Source organism: Puntigrus tetrazona, chromosome 9 (assembly GCF_018831695.1).
Source record: "Puntigrus tetrazona isolate hp1 chromosome 9, ASM1883169v1, whole genome shotgun sequence".
Classification (NCBI taxonomy): Eukaryota; Metazoa; Chordata; class Actinopteri; order Cypriniformes; family Cyprinidae; genus Puntigrus; species Puntigrus tetrazona.
In genome coordinates this window covers 7,117,504-7,142,691 of record NC_056707.1, presented here as the reverse complement: position 1 = coordinate 7,142,691, position 25,188 = coordinate 7,117,504, and the positions used below count along the sequence as shown (strand labels likewise).

The 25,188-nt window shown below is 38.0% G+C and overlaps 1 protein-coding gene across 4 annotated transcripts; it reads right to left on the bottom strand.

The window, feature by feature from the left end:
- Positions 1–43: 43 nt before the first annotated feature.
- Positions 44–25,146, bottom strand: inpp4aa (inositol polyphosphate-4-phosphatase type I Aa). 4 transcript variants are annotated; one of them, XM_043248355.1, is made up of 24 exons: positions 24,340–25,146; positions 14,707–14,920; positions 13,433–13,477; positions 12,419–12,537; positions 12,174–12,290; positions 12,022–12,101; positions 11,787–11,895; positions 10,991–11,081; positions 9,947–10,094; positions 9,584–9,714; positions 9,377–9,481; positions 9,176–9,284; positions 8,149–8,166; positions 7,620–7,806; positions 6,505–6,723; positions 6,149–6,428; positions 5,256–5,288; positions 4,979–5,151; positions 4,240–4,363; positions 3,890–4,157; positions 3,249–3,346; positions 3,047–3,159; positions 2,754–2,908; positions 44–1,866 (listed from the first exon to the last, which is right to left on the bottom strand). In XM_043248355.1, the coding sequence occupies exons 2-24, from the start codon at positions 14,804–14,806 to the stop codon at positions 1,734–1,736; spliced, it is 2,955 nt and encodes a 984-aa protein (XP_043104290.1). In that variant the 5' UTR covers positions 14,807–14,920; positions 24,340–25,146; the 3' UTR covers positions 44–1,733. The 4 variants fall into 4 exon arrangements, with proteins under 4 accessions (XP_043104290.1, XP_043104292.1, XP_043104291.1 ...); XM_043248357.1 differs by having other exon boundaries at positions 6,287–6,428; positions 24,340–25,144; XM_043248356.1 differs by lacking the exon at positions 8,149–8,166.
- Positions 25,147–25,188: the final 42 nt, after the last annotated feature.

Here is a 25,188-nt window from a genome sequence, read left to right as displayed (position 1 = left end):
CCTGTATTTATGTGAATGAACAAAGCAACAGAGAAGCTGCACGTTTAATCTGGTATGTGATTTTAATTTTAAAGCTGTATGTCTGGAGGGAAGAGAGGCATTTTGTACAGCAAAGTATTTGAATATACATTAAAAAATAAAATCAGACACTGTAAGATCAATAGGGCAGCATGCTCTTACAACATAGCAGTGCTTTAGCACTTACAATAGAGGATAAACTCTTACATGAAAAATTAAAATAGAATGATTTTTACCAAGTGGTAAAATAATTACACGTACATTTATTAAAATTAAGTGTAAACTTAAATAACAATTGTAGCCTACCTTCCATGCAGTGCATCTGTTTTTTTTTTTTAAAGAATTTTAAAATAATAATAATAATAATAATAATGATTTCAGCAGAGGTTAAGACCCATGCTCGTCTCCCAGGTTGCAAATACAAGCTTTCAGTTGTTCAACTGCAATATATAAACCAGAAATTCGGTCGATTTGTGCATTTATTTGTGCAGAGATTAATTCTGATCATTACACGTGGAAACAGTCTTAATCGTTTACGATGCGACGCCTATCATGATTTTCAGTATTCAACTATTACAGTATAATAAATAGTCTAAATGCATCCCTCTGCTTTACAAAAACAAAAGACTGCAGGAAATATTCTTCACATTTCAGGACCAGTTGCAGCAGTGCTCCTTGTTAGATCAGTACCGATAGTCATACCAACCAATATAAATGTCCTACAAAGAAACACCGAACTGTGAAAACATACAAACAGTCAATGAACATAATAGTGTCTTCTCGCACGTTTCCTTACAAAGAATGTATATTCACACGGTATGCTCGCTGTACAGAGACTAGCTGTGCTTGGCAACGGTATGAGGAAGCTCGTCCTCTTAAACTCTACGACCCGTACAACGCACAGTCAGGAGGGTAAAGGCCCGCATTAAAGCACTAACGCTTTCGTAAAGAGAGAGTCTTACTGTAAATAAATAAAGCATAATCTGCCACATCACAAATAGTCATACACAGATTAGAAATATCTACGTATGCATCTTAACCAACGGTGGACTCTCTTAAGGCAGCTAGTATCGTGTATACTTTAAATGAAGTGAGGGTGAACACCGAGGTGCGTGGATTCTTTAACTTAACAGCTCGACTTTTCCTCACAAATCTTAAAACTGGATGACTTACGAACAAATCATCTACTATATCACAGCACATACACGATCACCTTTAACCTACTGAACTTTAAATACAATCTAATGGATGATAAAACGCAGCTCTGCTTCGGCGCTGACGGTTCTGGACTTATTTGTCCTATGTATTTTAGTACAAACACCAAGTGCGGCGCTGGAAAGTATTGAAAAATGTACTTATTAACTAAACATAGATGGAATGAATTAGATGCTTTAGGACTGTTTGGGAAATTTTCTGATGAATGAAATCATCAATGTCTTTTTTTTTTGAGTTAGGCCGTCTTACCTGCTTTCAGTGCAATATACAACCGAGCAACTTATTTATCTTCAGTGACTTTCTTTCCCTATCTCCTTTCTTCACCGAGGTTGGGGATGTAGAAAACTTAAGATAGTCGTCCGGATGATAACCAGAGCGTATTTCGGCATGACTGTGCATAATGAAACTTTCCTTCGGATATGTGGTGTTTAAGTAAAAGCGAACGAGGAGAAACATGCAGTTCTAGTCGCGGCAGGCCAGAACGGCGGACTGCTTTCGGTTCAAGTTTCCACTTTCCCGAAGGTGCCCTCTGGTGGTCGGTACTGTCTGGGGAAAGTCTTGAGCTGGAGGGAGTTGAAAGCGTATTTGCGGCTGCCTACGTTTTTCATGGTGTTTTCTCGCCTGCAGCCCTCGCTGTGGAACAGAGCGATAGAGAGAAGGCCAAAAACAATAATTATAACTGGCATCAAAAACAATAATTAGAACTGTAACCATATCAGTGTCCACACTAACGAAGGTTAACATTCTTTTTGTTATTAAAAGCATGTGTTGTAGTTTATTCTGAATGGCTGTTTTTATCATTCGTTAAATATTCTGGAAGTGATTTAATTCTTCTGTGCTATTATCATTACACGCTGTTCTAAAAAAATGAATTAGATGGAACACAATGAGACAATATAATCTCTAGATGTGTACGTCTTGTAATAGCAACACTTCTAGTTTGGAAAATACAACTTCCAGCAGAACTTCTTCTTTCGTTTTACATAAAAGGAGAAATAACTTTTGATTCCACTGAAAAGCGTGACGTTCTTTCCCTGTACTTTAGTCTTGTTTTCTAATACAAATGCCCAACGATTCATAAATCATAATACATTATTTGAGAAGCAAGATGACATACGAAGACGTGTTTTATAAGAAATCTTAAAGGCATAGTTCACCCAAAAACTCAGTTTCTTGCACAAACCAATCATCTTAGGACATCAGTGTATCGTCACGAATCACATTATTAAATATTTTGTATCTCATGTCAATGTATTTTTGATTTTACGTCCTGTATCGTACTGGAAAATTAACAAACAAAAAATACTGTGCAAGATAATCTCTTTTTTTTTGCAGTGCAGGTGACTTTTAACGCTACGACTTCATGACTTAAAGACTTTGATTCATGACATTTTAGGGCCTAATATTGTGAAATTTTGAAATACGACTGCTCACGATGTGCCGAAACCCTGCTTTATCGTCACATGTCTTTGGTGTGATCATGTGAGAACACGATCCCTAACGCTAAACTGTCCTCTCACCTCCTCATACAGTCCAAAGCCTGCGTGAAGACCTGCGGGGCCATGCAGTGCTCTTGCTGGAGGATATGGCACTGCTCCAGGGTCACCGACATGGCCGTACGATCCTTCGCGCTCTTGCAGCTGGTCACACGCACACCGTTCAGACGCCGACATATCTGACACGACAAGCGGGAAACACATCATCCTGGTAAGGTGCATTCAAAGTCTCGGAGCATGCGGAAATAACAAACTCAGTTTTCCTATGTTACAGTATAGATTCAAGAGAGAATAATAACAGTGTTAGATCACTGTACCTCTGCTGCCTGCAACAGGATGTCCACATTCTTGCTCTTCCTGGCAGTCACATTTTGACCGAGGAACTTGAGTAGCTCAGGCACACAGTTCTGACTGCGAGAGCGGGGCAGACCTATGGATGGAGACACTGAACTGGTTAGGACTGACGTGAAGCATCAAACTTTCTTTCACGCGCAGTGTAGGACAGGGCTTAGGACTCACAGTCTTCAGGAAGCACTTCCTTAAATTGTTCGTAATAGGAGGTAAGGCGAGTTAGACTCTCCATATTCACTACTTCCTGCAGCGACGTGTCTCCAAACCTAAAGGGTGATAAATTAAAAAAAATCATATTCTACACAGAAAAGCATAAAAGCTTAAATCACATACTCCTTGTGATGCATTATAATAAAACGCTTGCATATATATGTTTAAATGTATTAATATATTTAATTTTATACAATGAAAGTAAGAAAAGCTGTGTTAAAGATCAAGCTGTGAGGTTCCTATAATGAAACCATGCAATTCATTTATAATACTCTTCACTAACATTAGTTTTTTGGTAACGCTTTATTTTAACACTTTACTTTACACATGTGTATATAAATAAATTATGCATAAGTACATGCAAGCCGAACCCTAATCCTAGCCCTAACCATATAATAAGTACATATTAGTTCATTAATAATTCTCAGTGCTTAAATGTATAATTACTCTGCGACAGGGACACCTTAAAATAAAGTATAACCACGTTTTCCTGTGCATATAAATACTGATGATCCACGCAGTCATTCGCAAATGAGAGCCAGTGTGATTAAATCAGTCCATACAAAGAAACAGAAAGTGTATTTAATTCATACGCTTACTTTTCCGCCAGAGTTTGTTGCTCGTTGATTCCTACATTGAATAACACCGGTTGCACTCGCAGCAGCATCCCGTTTTGGATCTCCCGCGGTAACGCATCAAACATCACCGCCGGTAAAGGAACGCGCACGTTGAACCCGTCTCTGTTGCCCGTGATGACAGGCAGCATGTCCGGGCTGAAGCTGGAGGTGGCCTGGGTCACTTTAAAGGTGACGTTCCGGAGGTCCATGACGCCTACACTCATGTCTTCCAACATGGCGAGTTCCTCCCCTTTAAGAAGATAGAGGAGCTCAGAGTTCACATTCAGATAAGTCTAAGTGCAAGCCGAAGTGAAATGTGTTGGCATGTTTACCGTAGGTGCTCAGAAGCCCCTCAAACTGGACCAGTAAGCCGATAGTGTGGAGCTGTCTGAGGAAGCCGCCGTCGCTTAGACAGTTCCTCAGCTTTATCACAAACCCACAGATCAGGGACGTCAGCTGCAGAGAAATATGTATATTGTTAGAACGGATATGAAATTTTTATTTACAATCAGCTAGGGAAATTGCATTATTAAAGTGTTTTGTAGAGTACTCTGTAACCATTTTCAATATGAAGAACACAACATTTTGACAATCTCTTTAAACCCCTATGCTAACATTTTAGCTTGAGGAAATATAACAAATACTGAACATAAAAAACAAATGAGAATCACTTCAAATATATTAATGTAAATGCGATCGTGTATATTAGCAATGTACTTTTTAGCACTATTTATTTGTAAATTTGAAAATATATTTGAAGTATATCAGAAAATATTTTTCTTTACAGAGTGATTTTCATTTTTGTTATTTTTATTGAAATCAATTTAAAACATTGTAAAATGTTCAGCTATACCCTTATTGGTGGTTAAACACAATATCAAAATAGCTGAAATGTTTAACAAATGTAATGTAATGGGTGATGGGAAACACAGAATTTTATAAGCGCAAAACCGTTTCTAATTTCTGTGGAAATCACTGAAACAGTCCACAGAGCACATTCTATGTGGGCCTGGTTAGGACTGATTGGCATTTAAATGATGCCGTTTATCTCTTTGAATAGTCTGTACTAACTGTCTGACAGAAAACCACATCTCTGCGGTACTGCAGCGATAAACTCATGGCGATGGTGGGAGCGCTGTCTTGCATCAGGAGAAAAACCATGGACTTTTTGGCTTTGTCGCTCATCATCGCTACACACTCGTTCAGAGTGGTCAGGAGAGGATACAGAGCTTCACTCCATTCACCTAGAGCGTAGACACAGAGAGCTAATGTCAGGAACATTCAGAAAACTGGACAGCACACAAATATGGCTACAGCTGGTACAAAGGGTTTGCACTGAGAGGCTTACCAGGAGAGGAGCCTTCAACACTGGGACTGCCATCTAAAGCCAGGCAGAGAGAGAACAAGTGTTGTTAAAGACAACCGTGCCAATACCAATAACTTTTATAAACCGTTTCTGGTTTGTTGCATATCAAAAACATTCAAGTCTTTATCCTCAGAGTGTCTGCCAATGAAAACCCTTGTGAAAAAGACTGTATAGAACGTGCACTTGTAGCGTACTTCTAATCTTTAAAGTGTATTTTTAAAAACCTGGACTAACGGATAATTCACTACTAATGAAGTAGAGTGCAATATAAATTTAAACTACAATATATTTTCATTCAACTGCAGTAAACATGCATTGAAGTATCCAAACAGCAACTTTCATGAAATTGACCAATCACTGGAGGGGTTTGAAAAAAAAAAGCATATTATAGGGAAACTATACCTAAACCAAAATATGAAGCTTTCATAACCCATAATAATTGGCACTTCAAGTGGGTATATATATATATATATATATATATATATATATATATATGTATGTGTGTGTGTGTGTGTGTGTATATATATATATATATATATATATATATATATATATATATATATATATATATATATATATATATATATATATATATATATATATATATATATATATATATATATATATATATGTATATATATATATATTTATATGTATATATGTATGTGGTTAAAGTATTTTATGACCGTACCAAGCACTCGTTTTAAAAGCAAGCTAAAACAATTCTTTTTCAAAAAGGACTCCACGATAGTTAAAAGATATCAAGAGGAAATGTGGCACACGAATGGTGTGCAGAATTATCACTTGTGCCACTAGAAGAGGATGTAAAAGTGAAAGAATTCCAAGGTTCTAAGAGGAATCAAAACAGAACCTACAGGAGCGAGTGTTAGAACTGGATTGGCATGCAGGGTTGGGTAAGGGTGAAGAGGACTGAGCTGAAAGAGGGTGTGATGAGGTCAGGGGGGTGGAGCGACCGTCACCAGGGTTGATCCAGAAGGCATTGCCCTGGCTACCTCTCTTGCTGGTGTCAGCTTGCTGGTCTGACAGGAAGACGTCTTCACTGCTGTCGCTCTGAGAGCGCTCTCTCGTCAGCAGCCTGTCCACGCAGCGGATCACACACTCCAGACTCTTATCCACATTGAGCCAGATCTTTTCCTGAAGAGGAAACGGAAGCATATCAGCTTCTAGGTAAATGAACGAGACGACAATAATGTCGGCCTCCGAATCTTACCCACTCCTCCTCCTGCCAGTTTAAGTTGACAGACGCTCTGTTCCCTTTCCCGCTCCATTTGGCCTGCGGAGAGCCCTGGTCGTTCCTCAGGACCACACGTTCAGTGTCATGGGCGGACGGAGAGCCTCTGGAGGCAATGAACTCTGGGCGTGCAGCACTCAGTGCCTGGATAGCTGTAGTCAGCAGCTTACTGTCACACACTGTCACCAGCTGCCGCGTCTGAGAGAGAGACACAGAGATGGCACTTACTCATTAAGTGGTCCTCAACAGCTTTCACTCGATAGATCTGTCGTGCATGAGAGACACCTTATAATAGTTTTCGTTACTAAAGCATATTCACGCTCCTGGGGTTCTCAGAAGCAGTTTTAAACGGTAAATGGTAAATGGAATCTCGGATAAATATACTGTAATCCTATATAAAATAGCATTTCTATGACTTTCCAAAACAAATAACGTAAATGAATAAAGAAATAATACTGGAATTCAATAAAATATTTACAAAACTGTGATTAATGGTCATAAATACTTGGTAATTGGTTGACCTAAAGTAGTATTATCTAACTGTGTACTTAAATTTAACAGCTGACCGCCATTCAGCCAAATTCATCTGAATAATATCTGATAACTTTGATAGAAATGTATGTACCTTTATTCTATCAAAGTTACCTGACATTATCCAGATGAATTTGCTTTGACAACATTTAATAATAAAAAATGAAATAGAGATAAAATAAAAAACATGTAATCTTTTAAACAATATAATTACATTTATAAGAATCCAACTAAATAATTTTATTAAAATACATTTTGTATTTTTAAATTAATGAAAATGAATGAATGGTCGTACAAAACAATAGAGCAGAATTAGTTTAGAATTTGTGCTTTCTTTTCTTTTGAACGCTAATACATTTTAAAGTTATTTCAGACATAAACTATGAAAAATCTATAGCTCTCTTTCTGCGTCTTAAGAAAACCTCTTATAGTTATACAGTGCGCGCTTGTTAAGCCGTGCAAAGCCAGACTGTGGATTTCAGCCAGCTCTTGCCAGTTTTCTATCAAATATGAATTAGATGGTCAGTGAACAGACTGTAAATGGTTCGTGCAAATCCTCTCACCTTGTCCGTGAGGATAGCTAGGGTCCTCTCCAGCGCATTGGTCGAGCGCTCTTTGGCCGCGCGTGAGAGCCGCTCAGTGTAGTAGCTGACCTGTGTCTTCAGAGTGTTGATATGGGAAATGATTTCTTTAGCTTTCATCACATCCTGTGGCTGGTACCGCATAGAAGGTGGAGCCGATTCCCCGGCACTGAAACAGGACACATCATTAAAAACAAAAACAGCAGCATACTCTCCAATTCCCCATTTGCTATCAGTTGTTCGGCTGTGACTAAACTGCGAATGAGATGGTGTCGTATACAAGCACACACAGAAAACATACACAGATGCCAAGTGCACACAACTGGATGGAGTGGGAGAGCGGTTCTGTGCAAATACATCATCTTTAAAAACACAAATGTTGGCGAAAACAAGAAAAACCCGTCACATTTAATGAAAGCAAAGGAAAGGACTCGACGCCGACCGGTCACAAACAGGATGAAACACCGCCACGCATGAATATGAAAAAACGGCCAACAACCCTGAAACTTACCCTTCACTCTCACTTGAACTGATCAGAAAGCAAACAACATAAAGTCAACTCATTACAATCGCAGTCGTGAGATAAATGTGAAATAAAATATTCATGTATGGAAAAAAAAGTTCTGCTCTGGAACATTTCCTCTGTCAGAGAATTCAAATCGAGCTTAAATTTCACACTTCTGATTTCTTCCCTTGCCATTATAATATGATTTTGAATTCATTATGGAAGCCCGTTTCCACCACTGAGTAAAAATAAAATGCTTTTTTAATAACTTTTTTTATCTCACAATTTGTTTTCACAAATTCCATTTCGTAATATAAACTCGCAATTGACAGTTATTGAATCAGAATTGTGAGACATGGATTCTGCGAACATATCAGTCTTTTTCCTCCTTAGAGCTGGACTCGCAATTAGTGAGGAAAAAAAGTCACGATTGCAAGTTGATGTCCCCCAATTCAGATTTAATTTCTTGTAACTGCGAGTTTATATCCCACAACTCTGACGTTTGTTTCTAAATTCTAAAAAAAGTCAAAATTGTCAACTTAAATGATGCATGTGCTAAGAAAAATCTGAATTGTGAGATAAAAACTTTTTTAGTCTGTGGTGGAATCGCAATTCTGAGATCGAAATTCAGATTTTGAGAAAAAAAGGTTACACTTTATTTTAAGGTGTCCTTGTTACGGTGTAATTATACATTTAAGTACTGCATTACTATAAATATTAATTATCTACATCTACTTACTATATAGTTAGGGTTAGGATTAGGGTTTGGTTTAGAGTTACTTGCATGTAATTATGCATAATTCATTGTTATTTTAATAGTAAGTACATGTAACACGTAACAAAGAACACCTTAAAATAGTGTTACCAAATATCCTAATATTTCTTTTATTTTGCAGCAAAAAAAGCTTTCATACCTATGGCTACAAGCATAACACAATAATAAACAAAAAAGATAAAAAAGAAAAAAAAGAATTAGAAAAGCCAAGAAACTTTGATTCATATCGGTCACCAATTTATTAATGAAAAGTCTTACTGCTTTTTGGCTTCCTCAAATTTCTGAATGAGTTTCTTCAACCCACTGCCCTTGAAGCCCTGATAATGTGCCGCAGGGGCCCCTGTGGTCACCACGTCGTATGTGCGATCTGTTCAGAGATATACGTTACCAACTCATTACGACAGAATACTAAAGAACTTCAATACCCTGAAATGCAAATGTGGACCGCGGGTGTCTCACCATAGCCGGTCTCGCCCTGCACTCTCATCCTTTGGACGTGGAGGTTTGTAGGTATGAACTCCAGTTTTTTCTCTCCTTTCAGAGTGCTAGATTTGAAGGAGGGACCTGATCGGTGAAGAAGAATCGGGTAAATACAGCGTTGAAATCACTTTTAATTTTGGTGTTCTCACTTCCTCGTTCTGGCTGAGCAGGCGCCGCCGCACTTACCCTTGTATTCATGTAAATTACTGAGAGTCTCCTGATAGGTGAGGATGATAGTCTGGTACTGAGTGATGATCTGTCTTCTCAGATTCTCCCAGCAGGGGGACAACTCCCCCAGCTCTTCTAACTCACACACCCTGCGTTCAGACACAAAGGTGCAACAGTGGAACCGAATCTTACAGGAATTCATAGTGTCCTGCTAGTCAGAATCTTACAAATCAGTGTAATTTCATAATTGTCAAAATGCAGTGTGCTGCAAAACTCAGTATTTTAAATGTATTCGATGTATGTTTTTATTGTATCTTGCAAAGAAATTGAGATTTTCTGCGTGCCCCCTTTCAAAAGAGTCTGCCGGTGAACTTTATTTACCTGGCAGCATCTTCCTCCAGCAGTAGTTTGACGAACTGTCTTGGTATGTGCAGGGAGAGCACACTCTCTGCCATCTGCTCCAGGACACGCAGGTGGTTTCCATCAGTCGTGGGGAACCGGTACATCCGTGAAATAGTGCCTCCAAACACTGCGTCAATCAATCAATCAATCAATCAATAGGCTAGTGCAGTAGTGAGAGGCACGGAAAAGAACATCAGCTGCATTTTACTGGCCACAGAAATAAAGGTACAAAAGCTGTCACTGGTGCGGTACCTTTTGTACCTATTTGGTTCGAATACGAACACTTTAAGTGCTAATATGTACCTTTTAAGCTACCAAAACGGACCCTTTAGGTACAAGCATGTACCTTTTGAAAATGTACCGCCCAGTGACCGCTTTTGTAGCTTTATTTCTGAGATTGTATTTACTGAAGCATTCGTTTGTAACTAATTAAGATTAATAAATGATTTAAACAAATAATTCCTGATACATAGTTCAAAGACCTGGAGGGCAAAACACAGAACTGCAGCACAAGCTTGGCAATTTTTCATCTGGTTCAACACGCAAATATTTAGACCACGAATTTCACGTTTTAGTATCTGCGTTTTACTACATTACTGCGTAAAAAACTAACCGGCGGCCAGTGGAGCGCAGCTTTGTTTTGCCCTCCAGGAGAACATTCCTGTAAGGGTGTAACATCACGTGAAAACTATCAATAAGTAAATGTTTTGGGTGCAAATGGCTTCACCACCAAACCTAAACTTAAAAAGACTTGAAACTCTTCATTTGTTGCCACAAATCACTATTTTACTCTTCTGAAAATGATAAGCTAGTCACAGGACTTATCTATTCAGTCAGAATATTCAACAGTCTGCAAATAACCACTATTTGTGTTTTAATGGCTGCAGAGTAGAAACGGTTTTCAGAACCTCTTTCACAGCTTGAGTCTTCACAGCAGGAAGTGAAGGCTACAGACCATTGGTTTAGTCATGAGGGGCTCATCAGAAATAAACAGCTTCTTCCAGATTTATGGCAGACACTCACCTGCCTTTAAAAGAGGGTCTTTACATAGGGACGCTGATTTTGCTTTAACTCCCATGGATTCGGTCAAACTTTCATCAACAGGTAATACCATCTGTGAGAACCATGAGAACAATTATACAGAAGACTGTCATGTTCTTTGTGACCGAGATTTAAATAGATGCAGTTGTGCAAATAAGACTCTTATCTCTTTAGCAGAAGTGCTAGTTCTCTCTTAAAATACAAACTGAAAGTCAGCGTTGTTATCATGGACTACAACCGATAGCTAAAAATAAAACCATTAGAAAACATTCATTAATTGAAATAATAAAATTTCATATAAATACAGTTGTTTAGTTTTATTTCGTTTAAGATGAAGAACTAAAATTACTAAAACCAAAACTAATAAAAATGATAGAGAAAAATATAAACTATGTAGACATATTTTACAATAAGATTCGATATTTTAACATTAGTCACTGAATTAACTAACATGAACAAACATCAACATATCATACTTTATTTTGAATGTGTTTAATCACGATTAGTCATTTGAACTTAACAAAACTCAACAAAATAACATTAAAATTAATTCTATAAGATAAAAAAAAACATTTTTTTAATTAATACTAAAATATTATACGATGATACTAATACACTTTATAAGACACTATAATTGATACTAAAATAGCAATGGCTTTGTCAATGGATATTTATAATTATATCAGTCGTCAGTATTTTTTAAATATTAGTTTTGGGCAGTGGCCAAACCTCAAATGAGTCGACCGCTGATGTACCGCGTGAAGAGCGAAGCACTCACCCTGCCATTAACCGTGTCTGACCGTGCCAGAGGAGCTCGCTGGTCTCTCCTCTCCTCTATCTGCCATGCGATGATGGTGATGTTACCCATCCGCTCGCTCTCTGCTGATCTGAGCCAGACAAAATGCCCACAAATAGGTGTAAGACTACATTTGGTGCAATTCCTAAGAAACTCTGTGCTAATGTTGTGCTACGGGATTAGGGGATCGGTTTGGACCTATATTTATCTCGCATACCGCAGAGTGAGGTGTAGCCTGTGGTGTTTGTCCTGAAGCAGCTCCTTCACTGTAAATATAGCCGAACCGAGCAGGTACATCTAATAAAACGGAGAGTTTATGAGGCTGTGCAAAACAGTGCAGTGGGTTAAGAATAGCGGTTTCTGTCTTACAGTTCCCTGCGAGCGGTCCTTCACATCGTAGACAGACAGTTTGATTTGAGTGTGCTGGGTAATCAGAGAGTCCTGGAAGAAGGCAATGCTGCTCAAGAAGATTGGATTACTGGTGCCCTAGGAAAAAAAGGGAAATTCCTGCAATAAATTCTCCTTAATATGCAAAATTGAGCAGGTTTCGAGGCCCGTGCTACATAGTTAGACATTTTCCAAACCCTGGTAGTATCGAGGTACTTTATCCTCACCTCTATAATTTCAGTCTGCGCATGTTTGGTCCAGAACGCCTGCGGAGGGGTGGTGCAGCTCACTGCTACAAAACTACTGGGCTTACGGTCCAGTGACGGAGTGACCAGCTCACTGCAGGCTGGGAAAAAAGGACAACAATTCAGGAAAAAAGTGTCCTTCAACCATCTAAAAGGTTTCTTGTGATGTACAGTGCCATACAAACAACTGTCAAATAACCCTAGGAGGATAGCTGCCATCAACCTTTCATCATGGAAAAAAATATATATGTATAACAGCCAAAGAGTACAGCTAAAGTCAGGTAAGTGCATTGGAAAGTGCCCTTATTATGGGTTTTTAAAATGACCTTTCAATGCAGTGGAAAGTTTTAAATATGAAAGTGCAGTGCGTATAAAGTTATTGTGTCTCAAAAGAAAGATCAGACTCTGAATCACTGAAACAAGTCTGTTTTAAAATTAGTCCTAAGCCGTTTCATGTTGATGTCAACATGAAGTATTAGCATATTAACTCCCCACTTGTCGGTCTTTTCAAGTTGGTCTAAACGAAAATGAAAATTCATTCTTTGCCACAAGGTGTCGCTTTTGGAGCATTGAAAGCTCAAAAAACAGCTTTAAACCAATCATTGGAGCCGTTTGAAAAAATGTAGCGTTAAATGAATCGTTTGGGAGTCGTTGAACAAATAAGGTAAACAAATAAATGCATGTTATAAGGAAATGAAATCGTTTTTTGACCTTGCATGCATTTTAACCTCTTGTCTGGAACTCCCAAAACCACTTCAAGAGCTCATAGATAGGTTGTATAAATATTCATTGCATGTGAGCTAAGAGGACCGTTTATTTCCTTCACAGATACAACAAGCTGTATGCTGTTAATGCTGGTAGCTTAAAAAGGAGGAAGAATATGAAGTGAAGACTCAGCTCTGATACACACATATCATGACTGAGAAGCTGATATCAGCTTTGGTGGTTTTGTATTCCAGACAAGAGCTTGATGACTTTATGACTGCTGATACTCACCCAGACTGAACTCAAGCACCGGCTCATCAGGATCCTGACTGTTTCCTAAACACACGCAAAAAAACACATCCTTTTATTAGATCTTAGCAAATGATATAATTTTAATGTTCACTGTCTTGGTAATGCTCATTAAATGTTGAGATGTGTAGTCTTAGAGGAGTAATCTAGCTAAAATCTTATTTAAAGAACTGCCTCCACGTCTCACAGGATGTTACATTTATATGACAGAAAGAGAAACTTATATCTAAGTCACAGAGCAGAGAAATTTGATGAGTCATAACACAAATTAAAGCATAAATGATAAGTAAATTATTGATTTATACAAACTGAAATATACAAATTATTTATATATTTCCACTACTGATTAGAAATAAGTTCCATTTTGCTATTAAACTCATAATCTAAAAATATCCCCACACTGTTTTCACACAAATAAATATATATATAAAACTGACATTGGAGAAATGTGAATCTATTAATAATTATAGTATATATATTTTTGTGATAATACATATACATCTAACTTAGAAGTCTTCAACTGAAATGACTTGACGTCCAGTAATGAACAATCCAGTTGAGGTCAATCTGTAAGTCTGTGTGTTTTGTACTTAAAAACCTGGCTCGATTTTCACACTGGTCTTTTGACAACAGCAGACGTTCAGGCCGTTTGAAAATGGAAAACCATCCTCTTCCAGCAGGGATCTCTTTCAGCATGACAGCACACAAACCCAAGAGACAGACTTTGAAACGTACAGCGCTCATATTTATTAAATGAATAGCCTTGTCTTTCGGTCCCCACATTTAAGACCTCCTGAAACCATATTTAAGACTTTCTTGTGCCATATAAAACTTTTTAAGGAACGTCAACTTCCTAATTTTTGAAAATGCGGCGGTTTTCACTCATGACAGTTTCCCCTGTCTGTGCACATGCAGCACGCCGCTCTCTGCTCTTATCACGGCACCCAAGCGGCTCTAGAGCTGACCTCCATGCGCTTGATATAACCTTTGGTGTTTGGTATTTATTTATTATGTCTGGATTCGGAGTCCACCAGTTGAGCCTAATATCACTACCTTAGAGACTCCAAAAGCTGAGCTGAAATAGAAGCATTCAGTTAAGAAGTTATATATACAAACTGACATCTTTTGAATGGATATTCCTTTAAAATTAAATCTCAATTAAAATCTGAACATTGAATAACCTTGAGTTAAATAAGAAAAAGTTAAAAGCATAGTAAATCCCCACTTCATTAAGGTAATGGTAATAATAATAATACCTGTTAGTGCCAACCCCATCATCTCTGAGGACAAATCAAACGTGTTTGCTCGGTAGACAGACCATGGCCTGTGGCGTGGACTGCGCTCTCTTCCCGCCATCTTGGCTCCAGTTACTTCAGTCACCAATGCAACTAACTCTTACGCTCCCACTTTATGTTGCCGGCAAAGGTTTTCCACTAATACAGGTTTTTTTTCAGTCTCCAAGTTAGAACTCTAAAAGCAGGAGAGAAAAGGGACAAAAAGCATGAGTCAAGATTTGCGTCACCATGTGCCTGGAGGCTGAAGAACCAGCGGACCCCGAAGCTGTTAACCTCAGACAACCAAAGAATGAGACTCGTGCTTGATCTCTACCACTATATGTCTTTGCATTATTTATTCGGTTTCATATGAGGACATTTATAATTGAACACAACGACAGAGCTGCAATCAGAGTCAGTGCCAGATAACTGTTTTATGTTTATAGCTGTATAATTCATGACTTAGAGGAAATGTTTCACAAACAGGATGCTAACAAAGATTTTCAATAACACGCAACTTCAGGCTGACATTTTATATAGACATAGCTAAATGAAGGAGCTGCATGCCTCAAACGACACCAAACGTCATATATGACAGAATACAATCATGTGAGAATATTATTATTATTATTATCAATGTTGAGAAACGTTTTCAAGCATATTATTCTTCTGGGAATCACAATACCTATAATAATTAATATAGTTTAAAAAAAATCATTTTTTAACATTAAAATGTGTTTACTTTTGATTCATTTAATCTTACTATCATTGAAATGGATCAAATGTTCTGAAACCTACATTAAAACAATTAATAATAAGAAGAAATGTTTTGGCTGCTGAAAATGTAGCTTTGCGTTATAGGTATAAATGATGGTATAAAAAGTTTTAAAATAGCGATCAGAAAACATCTATTTTTCACAATATTACTGTTTTTAAGCAAATCATATTTTTCTATAAAAATCATGGATCATATAACTAATCACAAATCATAAAAATGAAAAAAAAATTCTGTGTGCCACTGACATAAATTCTAATTCAACTAAAATTGATTAGAATTGCCTGATCTAAACACTTATCATTTCATAATAGAATCTATCTATCTATCTATCTATCTATCTATCTATCTATCTATCTGTCTGTCTGTCTGTCTGTCTGTCTGTCTGTCTATATAGTTAAAATAAAATTGGAATGTGTCCTAAGGTGTGACATAGCATTTTTTTGCACACCATAGCACACACTGACACATAGATATATGTATATATTTTTAGCTTGTGGTCACATTTATATCTATAACCAAAACCGTTATTAAAGCAGAGACTAAAATACGGTTGCATGTCTTTCATGTCTGCTAATTCACTACGAAACAGGACCAGTTACAGGGTCGTTTATTTGCTCTCTCTGTGTAATTTTAGTATAGTTCCTTAAAGCCAATTATGCAAATAACGTATGCACGCAAAATTAGTACAATAAATTACGCTGAACTTCAGCAATTTCCGTGATGCAACTTCCCATTCTGAGTGTTTGGCTGCACTACAGCCAAACAGTAAAGTATGCTGGGATTGAATGAGTCGGGGTGAATGAGCAGGATGCAAATACGCTAAATCCGTGGCGGATGGAAGGTTTTTGGCTGTGGCAAGCAAAGCAGCAGGTAGTGGGCAGCAGTCTGGGTCTGAAGGGGTGGACGGCTGATTCTGACTCAGGTTCCAGCAAACACAACCAGCAACCCACCAGCCATCCATCTGCCTGATACAGTCCACCATCACAACAAACGTTATGAATTCATCACAATGTGTTCACTGCAATCAAGAATAGAAATGGCCATCATCAGAATACTCATCTCCCGCCTGCCGTTAAAGACCTCCATAAACTCTAGCAGAAGGTTTGAACATTACTACGCTCACATTAGCCTTGACATTTCACGGTTATTAACCACCAGTCCCTGAAATGATTTCTCACAGACCTCGTTCAGACTTGCATTTGATTATGATTTAAACGAAATGTCTTCATGCCAAATGCATTCGATCAGGAGAATTTGGATATATGTATATATATATATATATATATATATATATATATATATATATATATATATATATATATATATAAGAAAATGACTATGGTGATATATTGATGTTAATTAAATCGTCTCTCACTTCAAGGAACTCGCTGTAGTCACTCAACTGAATCACTCACAGGAAAAACAAACACATTTAACAGATACAAGCTGCTTCTTCCACTCATATTGTGACATCAGACAGACTTATGGAATGAGGAATGAAAATAGGGATGATTTTCTACTACAATAAATGTGTTTAAACGTTGTGATGTTTTGGGGCTATACATACGTTATGCATAAACATTCTGATATTAGTATTAGACATTAGAATTTTTCTATTAAAGAAAGATATTTACAATATTACAAATACATTTCAAATAGTTTTTTTCTATTCACGACTGAATCCTGGGGAAAAAAATCTCACAGTTTTACAAAAAAAATATTAAGGAACTAAATGCAGCCTTTTTTTAATTTAAAAAATTGTAAATAAATATTTTTATATATTTTATATAATATAAGAACTTTTGAATGGCTTTTATTTTTATTTATTCATATATCCAAATTATAAACAACTAATTTTTTTTGTATTTATTTCTCAGCACTGCTACACAAATTGTCATTTTAAGACATTGATGAGAGACACAAACAATTGACTATATATATATATATATATATATATATATATATATATATATATATATATATATATATATATATATATATATATATATATATATTGGACACTATAAAAAGTTATTAATGTCTATATAAGGTCTCAATAACCTAAAATGCAGATTTTGGTCAAAAGTGTCTCACCTGCTCCTGACTTACTGTTTGCCCGTCACATGATTTTAACCAAAATGAAAAAACCATTGCGTGACCATAACCTATTTTTACCGGCTAAGTTATGATGGAGAACTATATGCTGTGTGAATGCATGCGTTAAATATTTCCTCCAGTATATGAAGTACATGCCTATAGAGTGAGAAAAAGAATTAATTCCAACAAACACAGCCACTTTATGTTTTAGTAATAAGTAAGAGCCCAGGCAAAAGGTGCCTTTATTTTTGCTGAAAGTCAGATCTGAAAATAAAAGTGTCTGGTTGCCCTATAGTAAGCACTGCTGGTTCAATAATCAGGAAGTGGAAGTTACAACCAACACTGCTTCAAAGAAGTCATGCCTCAGAGCTCTTTGTGTAAAAACAGAGATGAATTTTGAGAGAAGTCACAAACAAGACCGATTTAAAAGGAACTACAGGTCCATCTCAATAAATTAGATTGTTGTGGAAAAGTTGATTTATTTCAGTAATTCAACTCAAATTGTGAAACTTGTGTATTAAAAAAAGTCAATGCACACAGACTGAAGTGGTCTTTGGTTTTTTTAATTGTGATGATTTTGGCTCAAATTAGACAAATTAGAAACTTTGTAAGACCAAAAAAAAAGAGTATTTTTAGTGAATTGTTGGCCATCTGGAAAGTAATCTCATTTACTGTACATGTATTGAATACTTGGGCACCTTTTGCTGTAATTGCTGCCTCAGTTTGGCGTGGCAGCTCAGTTTGACAGTGGCCTCCAGCTCATCTGCATTTTTTTGGTCTCTTTGTTTTTCATTTTTCTCTTGACAATACCTCATAGGTTTTCTATGGGGTTCAGGTCCAGTGAGTTTGCTGGCCAGTCAAGCACACCAACACCACGGTCATTTAACCTTTGGCAGTGTGGACAGCTGCCAAATCCTGCTGGAAATTTAAATCAGCATCTTCAAAAAGCTGGTCAGCAGAAAGAAGCATGAAGTGCTGCAGAGTTTCTTGGTAAAGGGGTGTGGTGACGTTGGTTTTCAAAAAACACAATGCACCAACACTAGCAGATGATATTGCACCGCAAATCAAAAGGAAACTTAACACTGCACTTCAAGCAACTCGGGCTGTGAGCTTCTCCACCCTTTCTTCAGACTCTAGGACAGGGGTGTACAACTCAATTCCTGGAGGGCCGGAGCCCTGCAGAGTTTAGATTCAACCCTGCTAAAACACATATACTATGCATGTCTGAAGTACTTGATTAGCTGGATCAGGTGTGTTTAATTAGGGTTGCATCTCCACCGGGAACTGAGTTTGACACCCCTGCTCTAGGACCTTGGTTTCAAAATGAAATACAAAACTTGCTCTCGTCTGAAAAGAGGACTTTGGACCACTGTGCAACAGTCCAGTTCTCCTTAGCCAAGGTAAGACACCTCTTATGTTGTCTGTGGTTCAGGAGTGGCTTAACAAGAGGAATACTACAACTGTAGCCAAATTCTTTGACACGTCTGTGTTTGGTGGCTCTTGATGCCTTGATCCCAGCCTCAGTCCCTTCCTTGTGAAGTTCACTCAACAAATTGCTTGGCCATCCTCACAAGGCTGCGGTTCTCTCGGTCGGTTGTGCATCTTTTTCTTTCACACTTTTTTTTTTCCACTCTTCCAAGACTTACTTCAGTCTGCGTGCACTGAATTTATTTAACACATGAGTTTCACAATTTGAGTTGAATTACTGAAACAAAAGAACTTTTCCACAACATTCTATTTAATTGAGATGCACCTGAAACTGTAGAGTACCTGAAAACGGTGCACAGGTCAAAGCACCACCAGACACGACCAGAGATGTCTTGCACCAACCTGAAGCTGAACATTATAACGTTCACAGACCAATCAGCTGTGAACCTTTCTTGCTGTCGTAGAATTCATGAACAAGAAAATTACTGAACAATTATGCATCCTTTCATTCAACAGAATCCATTGTGATATGATGAACAGACTTTTGCTATTCTTATTATAATGTTAGGATTGTGACGAGCGCATATAAATGATGAGACGATTCAGTGTACCTTTTTTCTTTTGAGTTTTCAAAAAAGTTTTGCATACAGATGGCAATGATAACACAGAGCTGTGAAAATGACTGAAAACATTGTTTTGTGCATGCCAGGCCAGTAGATGGGATAATCATTTTATAAATAAAAAAAAAAACACACGCCATGAAGCGCATATATAGACTGTACACGTAATTATGTGTACCCGTAGAGTCACTTATTTGTAGTTTACACCTAGACAATAATGGTATCATGTTGGAACACGTACACTTTGAAACACGTTTACAAAACTTAGCACTTTCAGGCATAATAAATGCTGTTTTCATTTTTCATTGTGTGCCAAAACACACAAAATTAAAAAAGTTTAGCTGTAAACCGGTGTTGTGTAAAGGCCTGCTTGAATTAGACTTTAACATATCTCTCTAAAAATACACTACTTTTCAAAAGGTTTAGGTCAGATAAAAAAAAAAAGGAAAAAAAAGTGACAGTAAAGACACTTATGATAGAAAATATTTCTATCATAATAAATGCTGTTCTTCTGAGCTTTCGATTCAATCAAAGATTGGAGATGAGATTTCAAAGCTTAAAATACACCTTTGTCTTCAATGGAATAATTTACATTTTGAAAATAGAAAACAGTTCAAATGTAGTCATATTTTGTATAATATTACCGCTTTACTGTGTTCCTGGTTAAATAAATGCTGCCTTTGTGAGCAGGGGAGTAAAAAGCTTCTGAATAAACAAACGGTAAATATTAATTTCACACAGTTTGTGAAAATTGTGCGGCGTGTGAGAAAAAGACAGGTGTACATGAGGTGAAAGCTTATGTCACACACTTTCATTCTAGACAGCTCCGCTGTAATGAGGGGAGAGTCATTTATGTCCAGCTCATCACAGCACACTGGGACAAAGGACGGCTCCTGTTTACAACTACTATATGATGTGACACGATCACTGTTTGAAGAGCAATATTTGCCTTTCTTATTTGTCTTCTGCGCGGTTTTCCACAAATAACTCCGCTCAAACCATGCACACATATTTCCTGTTTGGAAAACAGCTATTTTTGTAAATAATGGGTCGTGGTCGAATCACAACAACCCGTGGGCATACGGACCCTGACAAGCCCGCCGCTGCAGTGTCACTCTAAACTGTCAGTTCTCAGTCTCTCACAACCACATCCTGACCTTTTGCTTAATCAGGAAGTGCGAGCGACTTTCTCTTCGGCTGGGCTTTCTGGGACTGGCAGTGAGCAGAGGCCGTTTAGCCGTTACCTCAGCTGTGTACTCATGCTGCGGGCCTGCACGTTCAGAGCTCTGTTGAGGCGCTGCTTCCTGGGTCCTAATGTAGACGTTTCATTCATTCTATGCAATGCAGATGTTTTATTCGGTGCAGGCTTGACGCAACATGCATCCTGCTCATAAGCGCATTTTTAAACTCAAATTATCCAATGGGACACTTTACAGTCTCGTGGACAGATGTACCATTCGGGACAATAGAGTCTATCTATCTCTAATGTTTTTAATGTTTCTTCTATTCGAAACACAAGACAGGAAACTAGAAATGGAACCAAAAGAGTTTTGGAGGTATTATATCCTTTGAAACTATTTGTCAGGGAAATCAAGTAGACGAGATCTAAGTGAATTACGGCATGGACAACACTCGAGCATCTCTGAAACTAAAAGAGGAACAGAGGCGGGCAATATTACGGAGGAGGTGGTACAATCAATGAGGGAATTTTATGTAACGCTTTCATGTCTAAACACAGATTAAAGTGAGATGAATCTTGAGGCCTGCTAACATTTGGTCAGAATTCTGCAGAAGTTTGTGTATTTGTAAAAGAAATTATAAGTTACGATAATAAACCAAAAAGTGAGTTTCTATTTATGAGAGATCTTATGTGCATGCCAAACACACAGAGTAAATGAGTCCATGCTTCACAGCGTTTCTGCATGAAGAGCTCTTTATGTGGGCCTGTGTATAAATAAACTATTCCATGAATACACTTCTATTCAAAAGTTTGCAGAGGGTACGATTTTTTTCCTGGTAAGGAAAGCTTTTTTTCCACCAAAGATGCTGTAAATGAATAAAAAGTTACAGTAAAAACATTTATATTGTGACAAAAGAATGGATGCATTTCTTATGAACTCAACTTTCATATACATAAAGCTATCAGGACAACGTCTTTATATGAATTAAAAGGCCATCTTTAATACAAATAGTTCATCCAAAAATTTAAATTATTTGAGTATCTAAATATCTGTCAATAAAAACCTATATGCAGCTTTAAAATAGAACTCTTCGTCAAAAAAAATAAAAATCAAGCCCCAGCATTAAAGTAGCTCGTATGACACATGCATAAGTCTGTAAACGGATTCAAATTCAAATCTGAAAATTAAACACAGTCTCCCAAGCCTTTGGGTCACGTTTGACATCACTGTCAAACGTCTTTCATGTGTGCAATGAGCAAGCGTGACATGGCAGTCCAAATAAGTGCAACGGAGAGTGACACGAGTAAATATTGACAGTACTCATTTTTGGCTTTACGTCTGTCCAATAAATTCACGGAAGCGGGGTCTCAAAAATATGAACAGAACCTGCTCTGTAAACACAGAAAAAAGAAAAAAGGGTTTTTGCTGTTTAATCTCTGTTTCGATTGGATTCATTTCAACTGTAATTAAAGCAATTATAATCCTAATGAACAGCCATTTTCTTTTAACGATGAGTCACTGCCTCGGTGCGAACAGGATTATCCATGCACTCCCTTCATTTCTAGACCTTACATAATTTCTTCCCTGTTGAGCAAAGTCTTCTTCCCCTATAAACGAGCAGCCAATGTCTTTTTTAAAAAATATGTGTTGTTGTTGTCCATGACAGACAGCTGAATGGTATGAAGACGTCGTAACAAGTCAAGAAGGGCAGACTTGCACAGAAGACATAGAGTAACATATGTGCTGTATTTGTGTTTCGTGCATGAACTGGCACGACAGTAAAGCACTTGTCATTGGCAGCATCAGTCTCGCAATATAAAAATCCACGAAGCACGTTTGTGACACTGTTCAGACAATGAAAAAAATCATTAGTTTTCTTTGTAAAGGCCAGCGAGTACAGTAGTGTTGAATAGACGGCGGAATAAACTATTAGCCTACATGTCTGTTTGGTTTATATCATGACAAATGCTCTGAGGGAATAGAAACAAAGCTCCGGGCTTTTCATTATTGTTTACAAGACAATGAAAAATACAACCATTCCCATTAACTTCATTTCTTTTTTTATTATTATTAGTTTTCAGACCCACTGGTTAGTTCTAACATAAATTAATCTTTCGCACTAGTAACTCTACTTCGGTGAACTGTCGTATAATTAGTGCTCAAGAGTGCCATTAATCCAGGTACTGATTAGAATATTAAAGAGCGAACCTTTCATACATTTAACAACAAGAGCTGCTCACGCTAGATAAAGCACTCCTGCAAAGAACAACTTCTAGAGTAACAATTGCAGCCAATTTGCTGATAATAAGCCGACTCGCATGAAAAGGGGACAGCTTTGCATCTTTTTATTATTTTGATTGCGACGTACCACGTCGGACTTGGGTTGATGCCCAGGTCTGACAAATAAACCTGGCCTGGGCATCAACGTAAACATTGCCTGCATCCGAAAGTGCGTACTTTTTTATGAAGTAGTACGCAGTAAAACTGTATCTGAACAGCGTAGTATATAAAATTCACAATAGTGAATGTCCGAGCGATGTCTTGGGACATGAATAGAATATTAAATAGGGAATATATCGAAACTCTTTGGTCATTTTTTAACATGATGCTACTGGTCTAATTGGATTCAATGATCTATGCTAAGCTATGCTAAAAGTGCCATCGACAGACCCAGAGATCGGCCGAATGGACTGGAAAACGGCGAAACTCAATTTATTAACTCTGAGGGGAGGAGGGGGTTGGTGAATGAGCCTATTTCCAAATAAAAGCGCAGTGTTCCTTTAAAATATTTTCATGGATAGCCTACTTAAAAGGTGGAATGAATGCAAGAATTTCCTGACTTTACATCAACACATTAAAACAACAGATGTCATTCATCACTTTTAATAAAGTGCCACTGTTTACAGACCTCTAGCCAGATTTATTGAGCACTAACAGCTCAGACTGACTCATAATTGTTTTTGATTTAAACAGACTTGCTGATAAGTTTATTAAAAAGACGTCTGACTGCTGAAGGGAGTTGTTCGCCCAGTAACGGGATGTAGCCACAGAGACGGTGTGTTTTGTTACAGGCGTTTCGTCTGAAAGGACAGAAGAAAGCGACATGCGTTTTTTCCTAAAGTCTGGCTTTTCGTCTCTGTGTGTTCGAGACGCATTGTTTATAATGTCGGCAGACGGTGTGTTCTTTACCTCCAGAGATATTACGGGAGCATCCTGCAGCGACCGCAGCATCACAACATCTCGACGGGGTTAATGCACTTATGACGAAATACAGCGCGCGATGACGACCGCACTGACGACCGCGTCCTCCTCGTAACAGCACTAACAGCGCGAGAAAAACATCCGTAAACACACCCGATCGCTCGCACGTCCTTTCTCACACCGTCTCACCTTCTGTGCGCTCGCCAAAAGAAAACCGATTCCCCTTTCCCCCTTCCGAGCGCTGAACTGCACGCTACCGGCGGGGCGGCACGCATCGCCAGCTTTCAAAAAGGCGGCAGGCGTCACTTACGGTTTCAGTCACCGATGCGCTCCATGGTTCTTGAGGCGGTACGCGGATCGGTGTTTTGATACTCGGTGGTCTCCGCAATTCTTCCCCTTGCGCTGCATTCTGGACTCGCCCTGCGGTGACGTCAGCGCGCGTGACGTCAGCGCCGCTGCTCGAAGCCCCGCCCCGGCCCCCCGGATAAAGCGCGTCCTCGTGAGGCACGAGCGCTTCAACGCGTTTGCTCGCATCAAAGGACGCCTGACGAAAATGTTTTCGACGCATGGTTTACAGGTACACTAACGGAAGACCTTGTCTGCCATCTAGTGGATGCGGCGTTTAGAGACGAAGGTGCACTTGGCGACTTCCTGAGCAAAGTGAGACTAACTATCCGGATAGATATTTGTTAGTCATTGTCAGTTGAAAAGTGCACAAGCAGACTGCTCAAAAAGTTGCCCAGTGTATCGTCAGCCTAGAGCACTTCAACAAAATTTACATTCAGTAAAGCCGTACTACTGTAGACTGTAGTTGCCACACCTCAAGACATCGACCAGATGATATATCTCAAGTAATTTGTCTGGCTTTTGTACTTAAAAGTAATTAAATAAGTTAACGTTAGAACAACGTTATTATAACGTTCTACAAACCGGAAGCGAACGTTATCTTTCCGTAAAGAAGGATTATGTCAATATCACAGTTATTTAGTAAGCACTGATATAGAAGTGATAGTTTAAATTATGTAGGTTTTCTCACATGTCCGAGATTATCATCACTGCATTATTGTCAAATTCAGTGGTCAGTGTATAACATAGTCCTGCTAGTGGTCACAAGCATTAGAAAATCTACTGTATATATATATATATATATATATATATA

Coding starts and splice junctions, on each gene's coding strand:
- inpp4aa (XM_043248355.1), bottom strand. CDS start 14,806: ATGGCGGGAAGAGAGCGCAGTCCACGCCACAGGCCATGGTCTGTCTAC. Junction 12,291..12,418: donor CGCAGACTGAAATTATAGAG/GTGAGGATAAAG, acceptor TTTTTTTCCTAG/GGCACCAGTAATCCAATCTT. Junction 10,095..10,990: donor AGACCCTCTTTTAAAGGCAG/GTGAGTGTCTGC, acceptor TGATTGACGCAG/TGTTTGGAGGCACTATTTCA.